The sequence below is a fragment of the Equus asinus genome, chromosome 16 (assembly GCF_041296235.1).
Source record: "Equus asinus isolate D_3611 breed Donkey chromosome 16, EquAss-T2T_v2, whole genome shotgun sequence".
Classification (NCBI taxonomy): domain Eukaryota; kingdom Metazoa; phylum Chordata; class Mammalia; order Perissodactyla; family Equidae; genus Equus; species Equus asinus.
In genome coordinates, this window is record NC_091805.1 from 14,788,764 (window position 1) to 14,805,960 (window position 17,197).

Here is a 17,197-nt window from a genome sequence, read left to right on the forward strand (position 1 = left end):
CAGACTTCTTAATTATTTTAACAGATTATAGCAGACTCTTTGGAAAATAGCTTGTCTTGTCGGCAGCAGGAACTTTTCCATTTTTAATAAAACCATAGAAGGACAAGGTTCCAAATCACATTTAAACTGCTAAAAATCATCTGGAGAATAGCTGCTGACATAGAAGTCAGATGACATTGAGACATTTGGCAGGCTTCCTCTTCTTGCTGGTGTCATAAAATCCACAGTGGACAGCCTGGATTTTAAAAGAAGAGTGGCATCTTTGGAATCTCCACTAGGCTATGCTGAGGTTAAAATAGACCTGATGCCTTCTGAGCAACAGAAAATAGAATGTGCCTAGGGATAGCTAAAGTGAGACACGCAGAAAACCCACTTGGACTGGTTTAAAGGGATCGATCCAGGCCTGAAGTTCCAAGTTCCAGGGCTGAAGTGTCTTCTAGTTTTTTCCTTTTCTTTTTTTAACTTTCAAGCAAATTCTGCTTTGGAAAAAAACTGAAGTAATATGTGAATTATGAGATTGTGAAAGAAGGAAGAAGGCTTGAATCCAGTCAGATTTTTGGCCTAAAATATTTGACTGCTTAGTTAAAAGTAAACATTGTACTTACAGGGTTCTTCCAAAGAACAACAGAGTTTATGTCTCCGCATGAATGTTTTAAAAGTTCTGGGTGATTGAGACAGGTAAAAAAAAGTATTCACAAATTTTAGATTTACTGTTTTAAAAGGATAGGGAAAAAAAGAGCTACTCCACCGAGAGCCGGTGAGGTAACTTGTGGCACATTTTTTATAATCACCCAGTTATGTGGAAAGCTTTCTTTTAGGCACTCCTAAGGTTAATGATGAGTCATTAAAGGGCTGAAGCTGCATATTTCAGGTTTACAAAATAGTATCATAAGTTTAATTAATTTAAGGCTGGGTTTTAAGAGTTTTAACAGGGCTCTGAAAACAAGTTAAAGCTGTATGACAGGCAAAATGATCTGGAGAAACACTAGAGGCTTTTTAAAATTGGGATTTTCACGTCTTGGGGATGGTCAATTTGTAATAAGTTTCAATGAGTTTATATGAACAAATATCTGTGTTCAGTGCTCTATTGAGAACTGTAGGAACCATCAGAAAAAACATGAAAGAAAAAGAAAAGGGAAGAGAGAAAAGACAAGAAAGTCCACCCGTTCAAGATGTTCCAGTCCAGCTGGACAGACAGGCTATATATTCAGGCAATAGTTAAATAAAAATTCACATAGCAGATTAAATGGTACATATTTATCTTTTGCACAACAATATGAGTAGTTAACATTTATTGAGTGCTTCCTTTACATGTATTAACTCATTTAATCCTCTCTCAGCTCGGTGACGTAGATTTCATTCCCATTTTACAAATGAGAACATAGAGGAATGGAGAGGATAAGAGCCTTACCCAAGGTTACACAGCTAATAAGTAGCAGAGTCAGAATTTGAATCCAAGCTGCCTGCCTCCAGAACCCATGGTTTTAATACTTTTGCTGTACTGCCTTACATAGAAGCAAAAAATTAGGAACTTTCGGAGGTTACTTGCAGGGGATAGTACTTAAGCTGCATTATAAAACAATGTATGTTCCTGGGTAGCAGGGGCAAGGAAGCAGAAGGAGAGAAATTTATATGTTGGAGGAGATGCAGGAGGAACCAAAGGCTTAAGTAAAGCATGCATATGGCAATAATAATAACAGGGAAAAATTATTTAGCACTTACTGTGTACCAAGTATTATGCCTCCGTAAAATCTCTCGCTTAATCTTTGTGGCAACTCTGAAATCAATATTGTTATCCCCAGTTTACCTAGATAGTAAGTGGCATGGCTGGGATTGGGACCGGAGCCACATGCTAGCTGGCTGACTCCAAAGCGCAAGCTGTTGCCCACTGCGCTTCTCCGTGGCAAGTGATGGTAGAGTGAATATACTCAGCCAAAGCTGAGGGGTCTTTTAGTAATTAATAGAAAACAAGATTAGAGAGGTAGGGTGAACAGACATTAAGGAAAGCTTTGAAAACCAGACGAGGAGCCATTGAAGATTTTGATAGGAAAATGGCTTTTTTTGTTCTAGTTACAATAAAGCATTCTTGTACATAATTAGGCTGTTCTTATCTAACAGTTGCATATATTAAATGAAATAAATAGTCTATGAAAGCACTTAGCAGAATGCCTTGGGCTCGTAGTAGTCACTCAAAAAATGTGAGTTGAATCTGAATCCTGTAAAGAACTCGTTAAGCTCTTTGCACTGTAGATAAGGTATGAGACAGGAATCCGTAACAGCTCTGTACAGTAGAAGTATAGTGTGAACCACAAATGAAACTTAATTTCCTAGTAGCCACATGAAAAAGTAAAACAAAAGAGGTGAAATTAATTTTAATAATATATTTTCTTAAGCCCACTTAATAAGATATTTTATGTATTTTAGTACAAAGTTTTCAAAATGCATTGTGTATTTTACACTTACAGCACACCTCAATTCTGACTAGCCACATTTCATGTGCTCAGTAGACTCGTGTGGCTAGCGGCTGCCCAATTGGACACCTGAGCTCCATAGTTTGATAGCATGGAATCTGGTGTCAGATGACCTGGGTTTGAATCCTGCCATTCCATTTCTTAACTGTGTGAGTATGGGCCGGTTACTTAACCTTTCTGTACCCTAGCTTCTTGAAACATAAAATGAAAAAAGTAATAGTACCTAACTCAAAGAATTATGAGATAATATATGTAAAGCATATAACTTGGTTTCTGGCAAGTCATAAGTGCAAAATAAATGTTTATTAATTTCATCACACTTTTATTTTTGTCATGAAATAGCAAGCATCTCTAAGTTTCTCTCTTCTTACCGCCAATAATTGATTATCCTCACCTAAACATTCTACTTTAGATTCTAAACCAATAGCTAAATAGCAAAGGACAATTGATGAACCAGAAGAAAAAAGGTTGTGAGTGTTATATATGTGGCATTCGTCTCTGCTGCTACTACTACTGGTGTTTCCCTGTAGGATGCAGATAAATTATTTTCAACTTGCTATTATACTTAGCGGACTCATCAGATCTTTTGACTTTTTAAACCTAGAGTCATTATTGATGCTGCTTTTACCAGGGAATAAAATTCATGTCTAATGATAAATTACAACTTCACCGCCAACGTTGAAATGTTTCATTGTCTTTTCTACTCTCAGCCATTTAGGGCCAAGATATATAGATACATTGCTTTCTTTCCTTCTATTTAGACCTTTAGAGGAAAGTGCACAAAGCTGAAAAGTACAGCGATTTATCACACCCTCTTGTGTAACTATCATGTAGATCAAAAAATAAAACATTGTTGGACTGGCCCGTTGGCTGAGTGGTTAAGTTTCACATGCTGTGCTTCAATGGCCTGGGTTTGCGGGTTTGGATCCCAGGTGTGGACCTACCCCACTTGTCAACCATGCTGTGTCGGTGGCCCATATATAAAGTGGAGGAAGACTGGCACAGATGTTAGGTCAGGGCTAATCTTCCTCAAGCCAAAAAAGAGCAAGAGTGGCAACAGATGTTAGCTCAGGGCTAATCTTCCTCAGTAAAATATAAAATAAAATAAAATAAAACATTGTCAATTCTCTGGAAGGTCCCCTTGTATCCCTAGCATTCAGTACCCCTCCCACCTACCTCCAAAACTAATCACTGTCTTGATGCTCGTGCTAATTACTTCCTGCCTTTTCTTTATAATTTTACCAACTAAGTATGTAGTCCTGATCATTGTAGTTTAGTTTTGCCTGTTTTTGAATTTTATGTGAATGAAATTATACATAGAATTCTTCACTCAACATATTGTGAGTTTCACCCACATTCTTGCATGTAGCAGGAATTCATTCACTTTGATTGTTGTATAGTATTTCATTGTAGGAATGTACCACGGTTTGTTTGTGCATTCTATGATAGATAGATGGTTGGTTTTTTCCAGTTTGGAGCTATTATAAACAGTGCTGTTATGAACATTCTTATACATATAAGCATGTATTTCTGTAAAACACAGTCCAGGATAGAATTGCTAGGTCATAGAGAATGCAGTCTTGAGCTTTTATAGATAATGCCAAACTTTCCAAAGTGGTTCTACCAATTGTCGTTTCCACCAGTGGTGTGTGAGAGTTTCCATTGTTGTACATCCTTAACAAAGAAAATTGTCATTTTTTCCAATTTAATCATTCTGGTAGGTATTTAATGATATTTCATTGTGTTTTTAGCATTTTTTTTCTGCTAAGAAAAATTCAGTTAGAAGTTTCTGAAAATATTGACTAAGATGAAGCTCTTGGTTTTCCATTTTCCATGCTGTCCCTGTCTTTCAATACCACAATCAAGAGTTGATACTTGTTGGAAAGAGCATTTTAAGTTTTAATTGGATGCATGAAAGCAGTTAGTTTGAGATATTGCCCAATATTCTTTCTTTATACTTTTTACTGGCTTATCTAAAAAACAGATGTATTATTTCTCTTCATAATTATTAAGCTGCCATTCCAGGAATCATAACAATTACTGAAATGAGACGTATGGTCTGTGGTTTATGAAGTTGGATGGAATGAGTAAATCTTTCCAGTTCCTCTGAGCCATTTTTCTGTGTTAGATTTTTTTTTTTAATAAATCACAGCCATGGTCACTGATCTGGATGACATTGAATGGCTGGTTCCTGCTGAGTGAAGTAAAACAGACGTGTAACAGCTCACGGGTAATGTCTGAGAGGCAAAGTGGCATACGATAAATGTCTGTGTTTTGCTCTGAAAATAGCAAAAGGCTTATGGAACTAAGATTTAACTTAATTGACTTGTAATTTAATCCTGCTTTAAAAGTGCTTTGGCATAATGAAAATTGCACTGTGATTTCTTTTTGCACAATTAATAGTAACAATGGAAAATAATTAAGAAGATAAAGGTTTGAAAATTGTACATGCCTATTCAATTTTATAAATAATCTCAAAGTTTGTGCAATTTTTTAAATCATATATGCACTGAAAAGAGAATAATGGGATTTTTTTCTGGATAATTGAATGTCCAGAAATATCAGTTTTATAGCTATTTATAAGTGTAAAGCAGTTATGTTGTTTTGTTCTCAAATTTGATGAAAAAATTTAAATTTCTAAAAAAACATGTATTTTTGAAAATAGAATAATTTAACTTCAAATTTTGTTCCATTAATAGCCTTTTAGTAGCAAAAGAATTTTAAGATGACAAGTTAGATACTTTAAAAGGATTGATGTAGGGGCCAGCCCCATGGCTGAGTGGTTAAGTTTGTGTGCTCTGCTTCGGTGGCCCAGGATTTCACTGGTTCAAATCCTGGGGCGTGGACATGGCACCACTCATCAAGCCATGCTGAGGTGGCGTCCCACATGCCACAACTGGAAGGACCCACAACTAAGAAAATACACAACTGTGTACCAGGGGGCTTTGGGGAGAAAAAGGAAAAATAAAATCTTTAAAAAAAATAAATAAAAGGATTGATGTAAACTTCATCTGAAAACAATTATAGTTTAAACTTGGAAGATGAATGGTTAAAATGTCAAATATGGTCCCACCAAATATAACCTAGGAAAAAAATATGCTCCATGTATGGTTATTTTTGATACTTAATAGGAGTGAAGCTTGTACCAATTACAGCTTATTAGCTCTCTGCTTGGCTTAGAGATTGGAATATAAATTGGTTGCAAAACTTTTGAATTTAAACTAAATTAACGGTTTGGATTAAAAATTCTACACTTCCTGTATAGAGTCACAAAATGTCTGTGTTTTCTGGTGGTTTGGGGGTTTTAAATAGGACTTGGAAAATTTCTGGTAAAGGCAATGAACTTTATTTTGGGGAAAATGATGGACTAGAAATTTGAATGAATGAAAGCCAAAGAGATTTCTGGTTTCTTTTTAAAGAAGATAAAGTATCTGACAAATTTAGCAGATTGAGGATCAAAATAAGAAAAATCTGTATATATTTTGTTCTTTGCTTTTCACACTTGTGATGAATTTTGAAGCATATCTGTCCGTTGTTTGCTACGATGCAGTCACATCTGTAAGCAAGTAAACGTTTATTTGAAACTTGAAGGTTAACAGATTCCTGATGACAGTGTGTGAACATGCTGCCCCCCGCGTTCAGAGAGCTGTGTGTTAGTAGGTAGGCTGTCTTGGTTTGGCCAGATTAACCATTTTCACATGTATTTAAACTTTTTTCAGCCCTTTAAAGTCATTGGGGCAAGTATATATGACCCTCAAGTAAGCAAAGTAAACGTCAGGGACCAGATCTGATCATTTTTGGCCTTTCAGTGTTTTAAAGTAGGCCTTTAAAGACTGAAGAACTCGGATGTATCTTCTTGAATTGTTTTAATTGATCCACTCATACAAGTCTACTGGCTAGACAAGATTTTATGTTAGTAGTTCATTTAACTTGAATGGAACCTACCAGTTCACCCAATTTGGGCAACACCACTTGCAACTAAATTGCTTTGTTTCAAACTATCTGTGGTATATGCTGATTTTACCATGTATGGTAGATAATCCAACTCAGTTGTTATATACCAATTTAAGTTATTATCTACTCAAAAGCTTTTTAAATCTGAAATTAAGTTTAATCCCTTTTACAGTAAAAATGTCTGCTTTCCAGCACTTTCTCCTCTGTATGGCGGTGTTTCAGAATCAGCTAAACAGTGAATACAGATTTGAGAGTCTTGTCAGATTATATGCCGTTGATTTGTGTTGTTTTCCTTTTAGATTCCAGTAGTCTAAAGAAAGACTGAAGCAAAACAAAAACAAAATCAAAACCAGCTAAAGAGTATGAAATATGGCGGTGATAAAGCATATCAATTTCTCAAATTTTCATCTTTTATTTTTCAGATAAAGATACAGATATCACCATGAAGGGGAATGTAGATGACTTTTGCCTGCGAGACACTTTGAGCATCGCATCAACCGACTCCTTTGCTTCAGCAGCAGAGGTAGGACATGTATGTCCTACCTAATGGCGATTTCTCATTCTTTTTCAGCTGGAGAAGTACAGTTGTGACATTGTGCTGTAATTCAGTTCAGTAGCCATTTATTTAGCATCTACTATGTGGCAGATACCAGGATACAAATATGAGTATAACACGAATATATGTTCCCACGGGAGCTTGTAGTCTCTTTAGAAAGATAGACGTGTAAACATGTACTTTAGGTGGGCGTTTTCATATCCTGTGCATTATGAGTGAAGCAAGTAAGTATCTTAATGGAAAGCATTTCACCTTATATCAAGAGTCTTAAAAACGTTCAGATTCTCTAGTTTAGAAATTGTACTTCTAGATATTTTTTTCCAAGGAGGTGCTCAAATTCAAAGATTTATATATAAAAATATTCACTGTGGCGTTTTAATATTAAAGAAAAACTGGAGGGGGCTGGCCCCGTGACCGAGTGGTTAAGTTCGTGCGCTCTGCTGCAGGCGGCCCAGTGTTTCGTTGGTTCGAATCCTGGGCGCGGACGTGGCACTGCTCATCAAACCACGCTGAGGCAGCGTCCCACATGCCACAACTAGAAGAATCCACAACGAAGAATGTACAACTATGTACCGGGGGGCTTTGGGGAGAAAAAGGAAAAAAATAAAATCTTTAAAAAAAAAAAGAAAAGAAAAACTGGAAACAGTCTAATGCCAAATTATGGTACATCCATAATTTGAAATATTGTAATGCCATAAACATGTTTCCAGTCATTTTTAATGACATGGGAATATGTATTAAGTGCAAAGAGGGGTATGTAAAGCTTTATAGAGGGCATGATTGTAATTTTGTAGTAAGAAAAGAAATGTGTGTGGTATATAAGTAGGCAGAGAAGGCTAACTATAAATACTCTAATGTGTAAACAGTGGTTTTATAATTACTGAATTATAAATTTATGTGTAATTTGCTTACAACTGAGATTTAAATTTTATATTAAAAGAATACTTGCAAAGTGGTCATCTTTTTATAATTCTTCCTACTTAAAACAGTTTTAAAAATCACATATGGCCAATTTTATCTTAGCATAATTTCATTTTTATGGTCGATTTTGGAGATTAGTGCTATCTTTTTTTCATGGAAATGGTATCACACATCTGTAATTGATGTGTGAATTCATTCTTTGTGTGGAAAACTTTAGATATTCCAATACCCTGTACCTAAGCCTTGAGTCTGCTTTTTTTTTTTTCTGGCTGAGGAAGGTTTGCCCTGAGCTAATATCTGTTGCCAGTCTTCCTCTTCTTTTGGCTTGAGGAAGATTAGCTATAAACTAACATCTCTGCCAGTCTTCCTCCACTTTATATGTGGGTCGCTGCCACAGCATGGCTGACGAGTGGTGTAGCTCCCCATCCAGGATCCAAACCCATGAACCCAGGCCACCAAAGTGGAACATGCTGAACTTTACCAGTATGCCATGGGGCCAGCCCCTTGATTCTGCTTTTTTTAAAGCTGTGCTGACCATAATCTTTCATTCTCTCAAGATTTTTCTAAATATGTATATTTTGGCTGTTGCTTACAGTATCATCTCCTAAACTGTTTGTTTTTCCTTATATTTTTATACTTGTAAGTTTGCAATACACAGAATATATTTATGTTTTTTATGGAACAGCTGTTTCCTCTTACTTTTACTATTTGATATAGACAGGCTTATCTTTCTATCCCTTTTTCTTGATGTTTTATTTTTTTCCAGCTTTATTGAGATGTAATTGGCATATAACATTGTGTAAGTTTAAGGTGTACGATGGATTTTTGATACACATATATACTGAAATAATTACCACAATGTTAGTTAACACCTCCATCTCTCCCATAATTGCCATTCTTTCTTGTGTGTGTGGTGAGAACATTTAAGATTTACTCTCTTAGCAACTTTGAAGTATATACTACAGTATTGTTAAGTATAGTTGTCCTGCTGTACATTAGATCCCCAGAACTCATTCGTCTTCTAACAGAAGTTTGTACCCTTTGACTGACATCTCCCCCATTTCCCCCACCCCCCAGCCCCTGTCAGCCACCATGCTACTCTCAGTTTCTATGGGTTTGGCTTTTTCAGATTCCACATGTAAGTGAAATCACACAGTATTTGTCCTTCTCCGTCTGACTTATCTCACTTAGCATAATGCTTTCCCTTCAGGGTTCGTCCATATTGTCACAAATGGCAAGATTTCTTCTTATGGGTGAATTATATTCCATTGTATATATATATAAATATGTGTGTGTGTATATATATATATGGTCTCTCTCTCTCTCTCTCTCTCTCTCTATATATATACACACACACACACACACACATCACGTCTTCTTTATCCATTCACCTGTCAATGGATACTTGGGTTGTTTCCATATCTTGGCTATTGTGAATAATGCTGCAGTGAACGTGGGAGTGCTGGTATCTCAAGATAGTTATTTCATTTCCTTTGGATATATACCCAGAAGTGGAATTGCAGGATCATATGGTAGTTCTGTTTTTAATTTTTTGAGGAACCTCCATGTTGTTTTCCGTAGTTGCAGTACCAAATTACATTCCCAACAACAATGCACCAGGGTTCCCTTTTCTCCACATCCTCACCAGCACTTATCTCTTGTATTTTTGATAATAGCCATTCTAACAGATGTGAGGTGATACCTCGTTGTGGTTTTGATTTGCATTTCCTTCGTGGTGGGTGCTGTTGAATACTTTTTCATATACCTGTTGGCCATTTGCGTTTTCTTCTTTTTTTTTTTTGGTGAGGAAGATTGGCCCTGAGCTAACATCTATTGCCAATCTTCTTCTTCTTGCTTGAGGATGATCGTTCCTGAGCTAACATTGGTGTCCATCTTCCTCTATTTTGTATGTGAGATACCGACACAGTATGGCTCGATGAGTGGTGCATTGGTCCGCACCCAGGATCTGAACCTGCAAACCCTGGGCCACCAAAGTGGAGCACATGAACCTAACCACTACGCCACAAGGCTGGCGCCTAGGGAAAACTATTTTAATGAAGAAAGTTATTAAGAAAATAAGATCAGAACTAGTTGGGGAAGTTAAACAGTTTGTGATCATTTGAAAGCTTTTTTCAGAATTACCAGAAAGATTTCTTGCTTATTTAGATTAAAACAAGCCCTGGCGTAGGCTTTCCTCTAAGCTCGGCCAGTCATTTGTACAAGTGATTCACAAGACTTTCCTGTGTAAGCTTTGCCAAACATTGATTTGGAACCACAGCCTTTTTTCTATGAAAAGCCTTTTTTAAATAATAGTTTTATTGAGATATAACTCACTCCTATAAAATTCACTTTTTTAAAGTGTACAATTCAGTTGTTTTTAGTATATTCAAGGAGTTGTACAACAGGAAATTTTTATCACCCCAAAAAGAAACTGCCGCCTAGTAGTGATCACTCCCTTCTCTCCTCCCCCAGCCCTCGGCAACTGCTCGTCTGCCATCTGCCTCCATGGACGTGCCTATTCGGGACATTTCCTACAAGTGGAGTTATACAGTGTATGATCTTTCCCGTTTGACAGTCTTTCACTTGGCATAACGTTTTCAGGTTCTGAAGTCTTTTTCACATTAGGATACCACTGCACTGAGCGCTCCCGAACTCTGCCATCTGTTAAAGAGATTGTCATTTAATAGGTGGAAACTAATATTGCAGAGAGCAATCTTAAGCTGTAGATTCCGATTTCTTAGATATACCACTATGCTATGTGTGTTTGTGTGTTTAATATATAAATTGTAAAGTGCTCTTTAAAGGGAAAATTTTATTTCTTATAATTCAGATACCTCTACTCATTCTCTAAATGGGAGCTTGGAAAGCTTTTGCTATCCCCACCTCTCTGGCTTGATAGCATTCGTTTACAGCAATCCACAGTCATACACTAATAATATACAAAGTGACAAGGATAAACATTGAGAATAATCGTAATCTGAAAAGGGAGGGCTATCTCTACCATTTACAATTTCTCTTCTGTTTCTTGAATTGTCTTACTTTCTGTGTTCTCTGGGGCTTTCGTTCCTGTGCTGACGGTTTCCTCTCAATGTGGAGGCTTCGTTGGTGACTAGGTTGATTTTCGTAGGTGGAGAGTACGGGTTTGCAGAGTTGTTTTCTGTTTGTCTCTCCCATGAGTGCGTGACCAGGAGGGCTAACTGGGTCAGTTTACTTCTTTGAGGTTGATGATTGGCAGGCTTTTCCTTAGGATCAGTGGTCTGGAGACAGAGTAGGCAGGGTGCCCCTGGATACAGAGTGAAGAGGGCCTCGCTCTGGGAGGCCCATCACTCACCCTGAAAGACTTACTCTCCCAAGGTAGTTCAAATAATTTTCAAAGAGGAATGTTCTCTGCTTGAAAATTTGCAAGCCGTCGCCCTGTGCAGAGATGGAGAGAAAGGAGCAGGGAGTAGAATGAGGTGTGGGGCGACTGCAGTTGTTTGGACTCAGAATTTCATTGAATCTCCTGTTTTTAACCCCTCTTCTTCACTCCTGCCCTCGAACCTGCCGACTCGAGGCCTGGAGCTCTTTGAGGCGCTCCTTAGCAGTGTCTCCCCTTGACCGTATCCCCTCTTGATCTTATTCTGGACTGTTGCTTCCTCTTCTTTCCCGTCTCTCCACACACTCCCATTTGCTTTCTAGTTTTTAGACATTTGTCTGTCTTTATTTTGCTGTTAGTGTTGTTTCCACGATTATATTAGTTATCTTGTAATAAATTACCTAAAACTTAGTGTCTTAAAACATGTAAAAATTCAGATATGGGCTCAGGGCCAAGGCTCTGGGGCCTGCCCTGGGCTTCAGGGGCACATTCTGGAAAGTGGTACCCTGTGCCCCAGTTTGGGGGTTAATTCCAGGGGTCCTCAATTTCCTATGGATTAAGTCAGGCAGGGAGCATATGTTTGTGTGTTAATCTAGGTTGAGCCTTTTAAATCCTGGGGTTTCCGTACTTGGGGCTTAATGGAGGCTTAGGTGTTTTAGAAGTTATCTTCTTAAAATTCGAGGTTTATGGGGTGGTTTTCTGGAGGTCTTGGGCCTTAGGGCTAGTCCTGTGAGAACTGAGCCCTAAAGGCTAATCCAGGGAGCTTGTTGTGGTATGTAATTCCGAAGCCACATGTTTTAGGTAAGGAGCGACTCCTGGACTGAGCATGCCTGCCAAAGCAGCCAACCATCTTTCAAAATAGGAGGAGGGTCCTGCTGGGAGAAACTGGCAAGAAGCTCCTGCAGTACTACAGGAACAGCGGTCTGGGCTTCGCGACACCTAAAGAGGCCAGTGAGGGCACCTACATTGACAAGAAGTGGCCTGTACTGGTAATGTCTCCATCCGAGGGCAGATCCTGTCTGGCACGGTGACCAAGGTGAAGATGCAGAGAACCATTGTCATCTTCAGGGACTACCTTTACTACATGCTTCGAGAAATGCCGTAAGAACATGTCCATGCACCTGTCCCTCTGTTTCAGGGACATCTAGATCAGTGACATTGTGGGTGAGTGCCAGCCCCTGAGCAAGACCATGTGCTACGACGTGCTCAAGGTCACCAAGGCTGCTAGCACCATGAAGCAATTCCAGAAGTTCTGAGACTGGACACCTGCCCTTTCTCCCAAACAAAACCAAGTTATTTTCTCGTTCAAAAACAGCAACAGTAAACGTTTATTATCTCATTATTTCTGAGGGTCAAGAATTCAAAAGTGGCTCATCTGGGTGGGTCTGGCTTGAGGTCTTCTGTGAAGCTGTAGTTGAGTACATTGGCTAGGGCTGCGGTCATCTGAAGACTTGACTGGAGCTGGAGAATGTGTGCTCAATACAGCTCACTTACATGAGTGGGGTGTTGGTGCTACCTGTTGACAGAAAACTGAAGCTGCTTACCATATGGACTTTTCTATAGGACTGCTTGAGTATCTTCACAGCACCTGGCTTCCCCCAGAGGAAGTGATCCAAGAGAAATGAAGATGGAAGCAGTGACTATTATGTTCTAGCCTCAGAAATCACACTCTATCATTCCTACAATATGCTGTTGGTTACACAGGTTAGCCCTGTTCAGTGAATCATTGAGGGCCATTTTGAAGGGTGTTGTGTGTTTATTTCCTTTTTTGTTTCTTTTCTGTTAGTGAGATAGGGGATAATATCAGCCTGCTTTCTTTAACTTTAAGTCCTATTTGTAATTTTCAGTGATTGATTGAAAGGAAAATGTAAATGTAAAAAATAGTCCATAGTAAAATGGATCTTAGCCTGTTTCATGAACCAACTTACAATAGTTTTGGGATGGTAGACATTTCTCTCATGGTTGTTCAGAGCCTTTAGAAAATATTAAGACTTTGGGCCAGCCCCAGTGGCCTAGTGGTTAAGTTCGGTGTGCTCCACTTTGGCAGCTTGGGTTTGGTTCCCGGGTGCAGACCTACACCACTCATCAGTAGTCATGTTGTGGCAGTGGCTCACATACAAAAAGAGGAAGATTGGCAACAGATGTTAGCTCAGGGTGAATCTTCCTCAGCAAAAAGAGGAAGATTGGCAACTGCTGTTAGCTCAGGGTGAATCTTCCTCACCAAAAAAGTAATAATAATAAATAAAAAATATTGAGACTTTAAAAAGTAGTACTTCACATTCAGCAGTAATTGCTTGCTGAGGAAGATAAGGCCCAGTCTCTCTTGCACCTCATGGAGGGCAAGGAAAGAGTAATTAAGAATGTTTGAGGGGCTGGCCCCATGGCCGAGTGGTTCACTTTGCATGCTCCGCTTTGGCAGCACAGGGTTTCGCTGGTTTGGATCCTGTGTGTGGACATAGCACCACTCATCAGGCCATGCTGCACATGCGTCCCACATAGCACAACAAGAGGCGCTCGCAACTAGAATCTACAACTATGTACTGGGGGGCTTTGGGGAGAAGGAGAAACAGCAGAAGGAAAAAAAAAAGATTGGCAACAGATGAAAAAAAAAGTTTGAAATCTTCAGCTAATCCTAAAACATTGCTTTCACTGGTTGCTTCATTGATGGGTTTTATCTGTTTGGTCTATTTTTGGTGTTGCTGTTGTCATTGTTGACTGACTTCACGTCTGACCTGGCCATTGTGGTGCTTGTGAGCTACGGGAGGTAACTGATAAGGCAAGGTGGTGCTTTGGTGTAAACCAGTGTAGTATTACTTTTCTTTTTGAAAATATTAAAATGAGTTTTTGAAATGTGCCCTTTTGAGGGAAGAATAATTTAGAAATAAAAGACATTTCAAGTTTCAGCTAGAAAAAAAAAAGTGCGTTTTCATGGTAAATTGCACGTTTCCATATACTGGGATTAAACTGTGTTACTGACCTCTGCTTCTGAACTAACATCTTGGCTCCAAGAAAGTGTTAATCTTTTTCTGAAACCTTTTAAAGATTTTATTTTTCCTTTTTCTCCCCAAAGCCCCCAAGTACATAGTTGTATATATATATTTTTTAGTTGTGGGTCCTTCCAGTTGTGGCATGTGGGATGCTGCCTCAGCGTGGCTTGATGAGCGGCGCCATGTCCACGCCCAGGATCGGAACTGGTGAAACCCTGGGCCGCAGAAGCGTAGCGCACGAACCCAACCACTCAGCCATGGGACTAGCCCCTGAAACCTTTTAAAAAGTTTTTGGGAATTTTGTCAAAAAATTCTTCCTATTGGATATATTCTAAAATGAGAATTTAAGCCATCATTTTAGTGATTTCATTTTTGCTTAAAAAATTTTAAGGTTCATGATTTAAATAAATGTTTCTGAGTTGCCATTGTCTCGAGGAGTTGATGATGTTAGCTAGTATCAAATCTTCAATATGATGTATTTTCACACCTGCAAGCCTATTTTAAGAGACTTATTTAAACGATCACTTTGGCTAAACCAACAAAGAAGCAAGGTAGACCAATAAATCAAGACTTGAGTCTGGAATCTCTCATTGTTGATTTGTTCATTCTTATTAGTGTAAATTATTTTACGTAGAGAGTTTAATTGGAGCCCCAGTTTCCTCCTTCGATTTTTCTCTACTGGTAGGTGTGTATACGTCCTATTTGTCTTGACAGTAGTACAGAACTTTAAACTATTTAATATCTAAAGAATTTTGAAGTTATTTTTAAACCTGTTAGGTTTTTTATTTTACCTCAAAACCACTTTGCCTTTAAAATACTATATTTTCCTTAAAATATGAGGAGAAATATTACTTAACAGAGAATTTATAGTGTCAGATATTGTCATTTCTGTTTACTTTTTTCTTCTTTTTTTTTTTTTTGCCTCTTCCAACAGACATATTTATACTATCCTAAGTATTGCTGATGCTTAAACTGCTTCCCCTTGGCTTTTGGAGAAGGCTGACAGGGATGTATATAGTTTGATATTTAAGAGTATAAGCTCTGGAATAAATGCCTGGGTTTAAATTCTACCATTTAGTTGTGCTACTTGGTGCAAGTTCCTGCTGATCTAAATCTCTGTTTCTTTATCTATAAAATGTGGATTATAATAGTACTGACTATATGAGTTGCTGTAAAGATTAAATGAGATAATCAAGTGAAAGTATTTAGCGCAGCTCTGGGTGCATGTGAAGTGCATGGAGAAATACTTCCAGAAGAGTAGATTAAGAATCTCCTCCACAAAAGCAATGAAAACATTGTTAAAAAAATTGTCAAAATCAAAAATTTCAGAACTCTGAAAATTAATGAAAGACTCACAAAAATTCAGGGAGCATTTACTCAAGAAAATGGCTGACTCTCCGTAAGAACAGTGAACTTTGTGGATTTTTAACTTGCTCTGTTCCCATCCTTGTCTCCACAGTAGGCTTGAAAACCTACAACTTCACAACTGTGATAACTGTGAAAACCAGGGGCGCAACAGCCACCGGAAGAAATTCAGTGGCTTTAGAGCTTCTCCCAAAGCCCCGTCCCTAGAGACTCCTCCCCCTTTGACCCGTGTGGCAGCTCCCGGCAGAGCTCCATTCTCAGGCCTTGTCTGCACTTGACTGGACTTAGAGCTTCCTCTGTGCGAGAAGTTTTACCCCTTGGGCCTGTATTGACAACCCTCAGTGACAGTTGTTTATCGTCACAGCTGCCTGAGCTGGTGATACCAGTTAGGGCTAATAAGAGACTGACCAAAAAACTTAAAAGGAAAAATAGGGCAGTGAGATGTTAACAGGGGGCTTTGAAAAGCTCCAACATGTTCCTGGGAATCTAGAAGGCCACGAGCACGTGCGGGGCTGTGCATCTGTCCAGGAAACTCTTTGGAAGGCCCTAACCCCTCATCTCTGGCAGACCTTGATGTTCTGCACAAGCAAGAGGTAAATGTTAAGGCAGACAAAAGAAAAAAATGATTAATTGGAATTTACCAAAAGTAAAAGCTTTTGCGCTTCAAAGAATACCAGCAAGAAAGTGAAAAGACAGTAGAATGGGAGAAAATATTTATAAATCATATATCTGATGAAGGGCTTATATGCAGAATATGTAAAGGACTTTTACAACTCAATGATAAATGGAAAAATAACCCAATTTAAAAATAGGCAAACCCAATTTTGAATAGATGTTTCTCCAAAGAAGACAAACAAGGGCCAGTAGGACATGAAAGATGCTCGACATCATGAGTCATTAGAGAAATTAAACCACTTTACACCCACTAGGGTGGCTATAATAAAAAAAGATGGACAACAGCAGTTGTTGGCAAGGATGTGGAAAAATTTGAATCATCATACGTCACTAGTGGGAATGAAATATGGTGGGGCCACTTTACAAAACAGTTTGGCAGTTCCTCAGAAAGTTAAACATTAGAGTTACCATCTGACCCTTTCATTCTTAGGTATATACTCAAGAGAAGTGAAACCGTAAGAAATGTGTACACAAATGTTCAGACCAGCCTTATTCGTGATAGCCAAAAAGTAGAAACAACCCAAATGTCTGTCAGTTGAGGAATGGATAAACAAAATGTGCTCTATCCATACAAGTCAGCCATAAAAAAGAAGGAAGTACTGATACTTGCTACATCATAGAAGAACCTTAAAAACATCACGCTAAGTAAAAGGAGCCCAACACAGAAGGCCACATATTGTTTGATTCCATTTATACGAAGTTTCCCGAGTAGGAAACTCCAGAGAGATGAAAGTAGATGAGTGGTTTCCAGGGGCTGGAGAGAAAGGGGATGAGAAGCGACTGCTGATGGGCAGGGGTTTCTTGTTAGGTGGTAAAAATATTCTGGAATTAGAAGGTGGTGCTAATTGCACAACCCAGTCAATATACTAAAAACCGCTGAATTCTATACTTAAAAGGGTGAAGTTTATGTTAT

The 17,197-nt window shown here is 38.4% G+C and overlaps 1 protein-coding gene and 1 pseudogene across 6 annotated transcripts in view; both read left to right on the forward strand.

Moving 5' to 3' along the window:
* The window catches only part of MIGA1 (mitoguardin 1), a 77,605-nt gene that overhangs the window by 42,245 nt on the left and 18,163 nt on the right, over positions 1 to 17,197 (forward strand). For 3 of the 6 annotated variants that reach the window (XM_044749036.2, XM_044749033.2, XM_044749034.2), the window contains exons 8-9: positions 6,848 to 6,948; positions 10,375 to 10,452. In XM_044749036.2, the coding sequence (XP_044604971.2) occupies positions 6,848 to 6,948; positions 10,375 to 10,452 (179 nt within the window). The remainder of the gene's footprint in view (positions 1 to 6,847; positions 6,949 to 10,374; positions 10,453 to 17,197) is intronic. The other 3 variants (XM_070486643.1, XM_014849674.3, XM_070486642.1) reach the window with 1 other exon arrangement.
* On the forward strand, positions 11,353 to 12,654 carry LOC106836634 (small ribosomal subunit protein uS17-like; annotated as a pseudogene).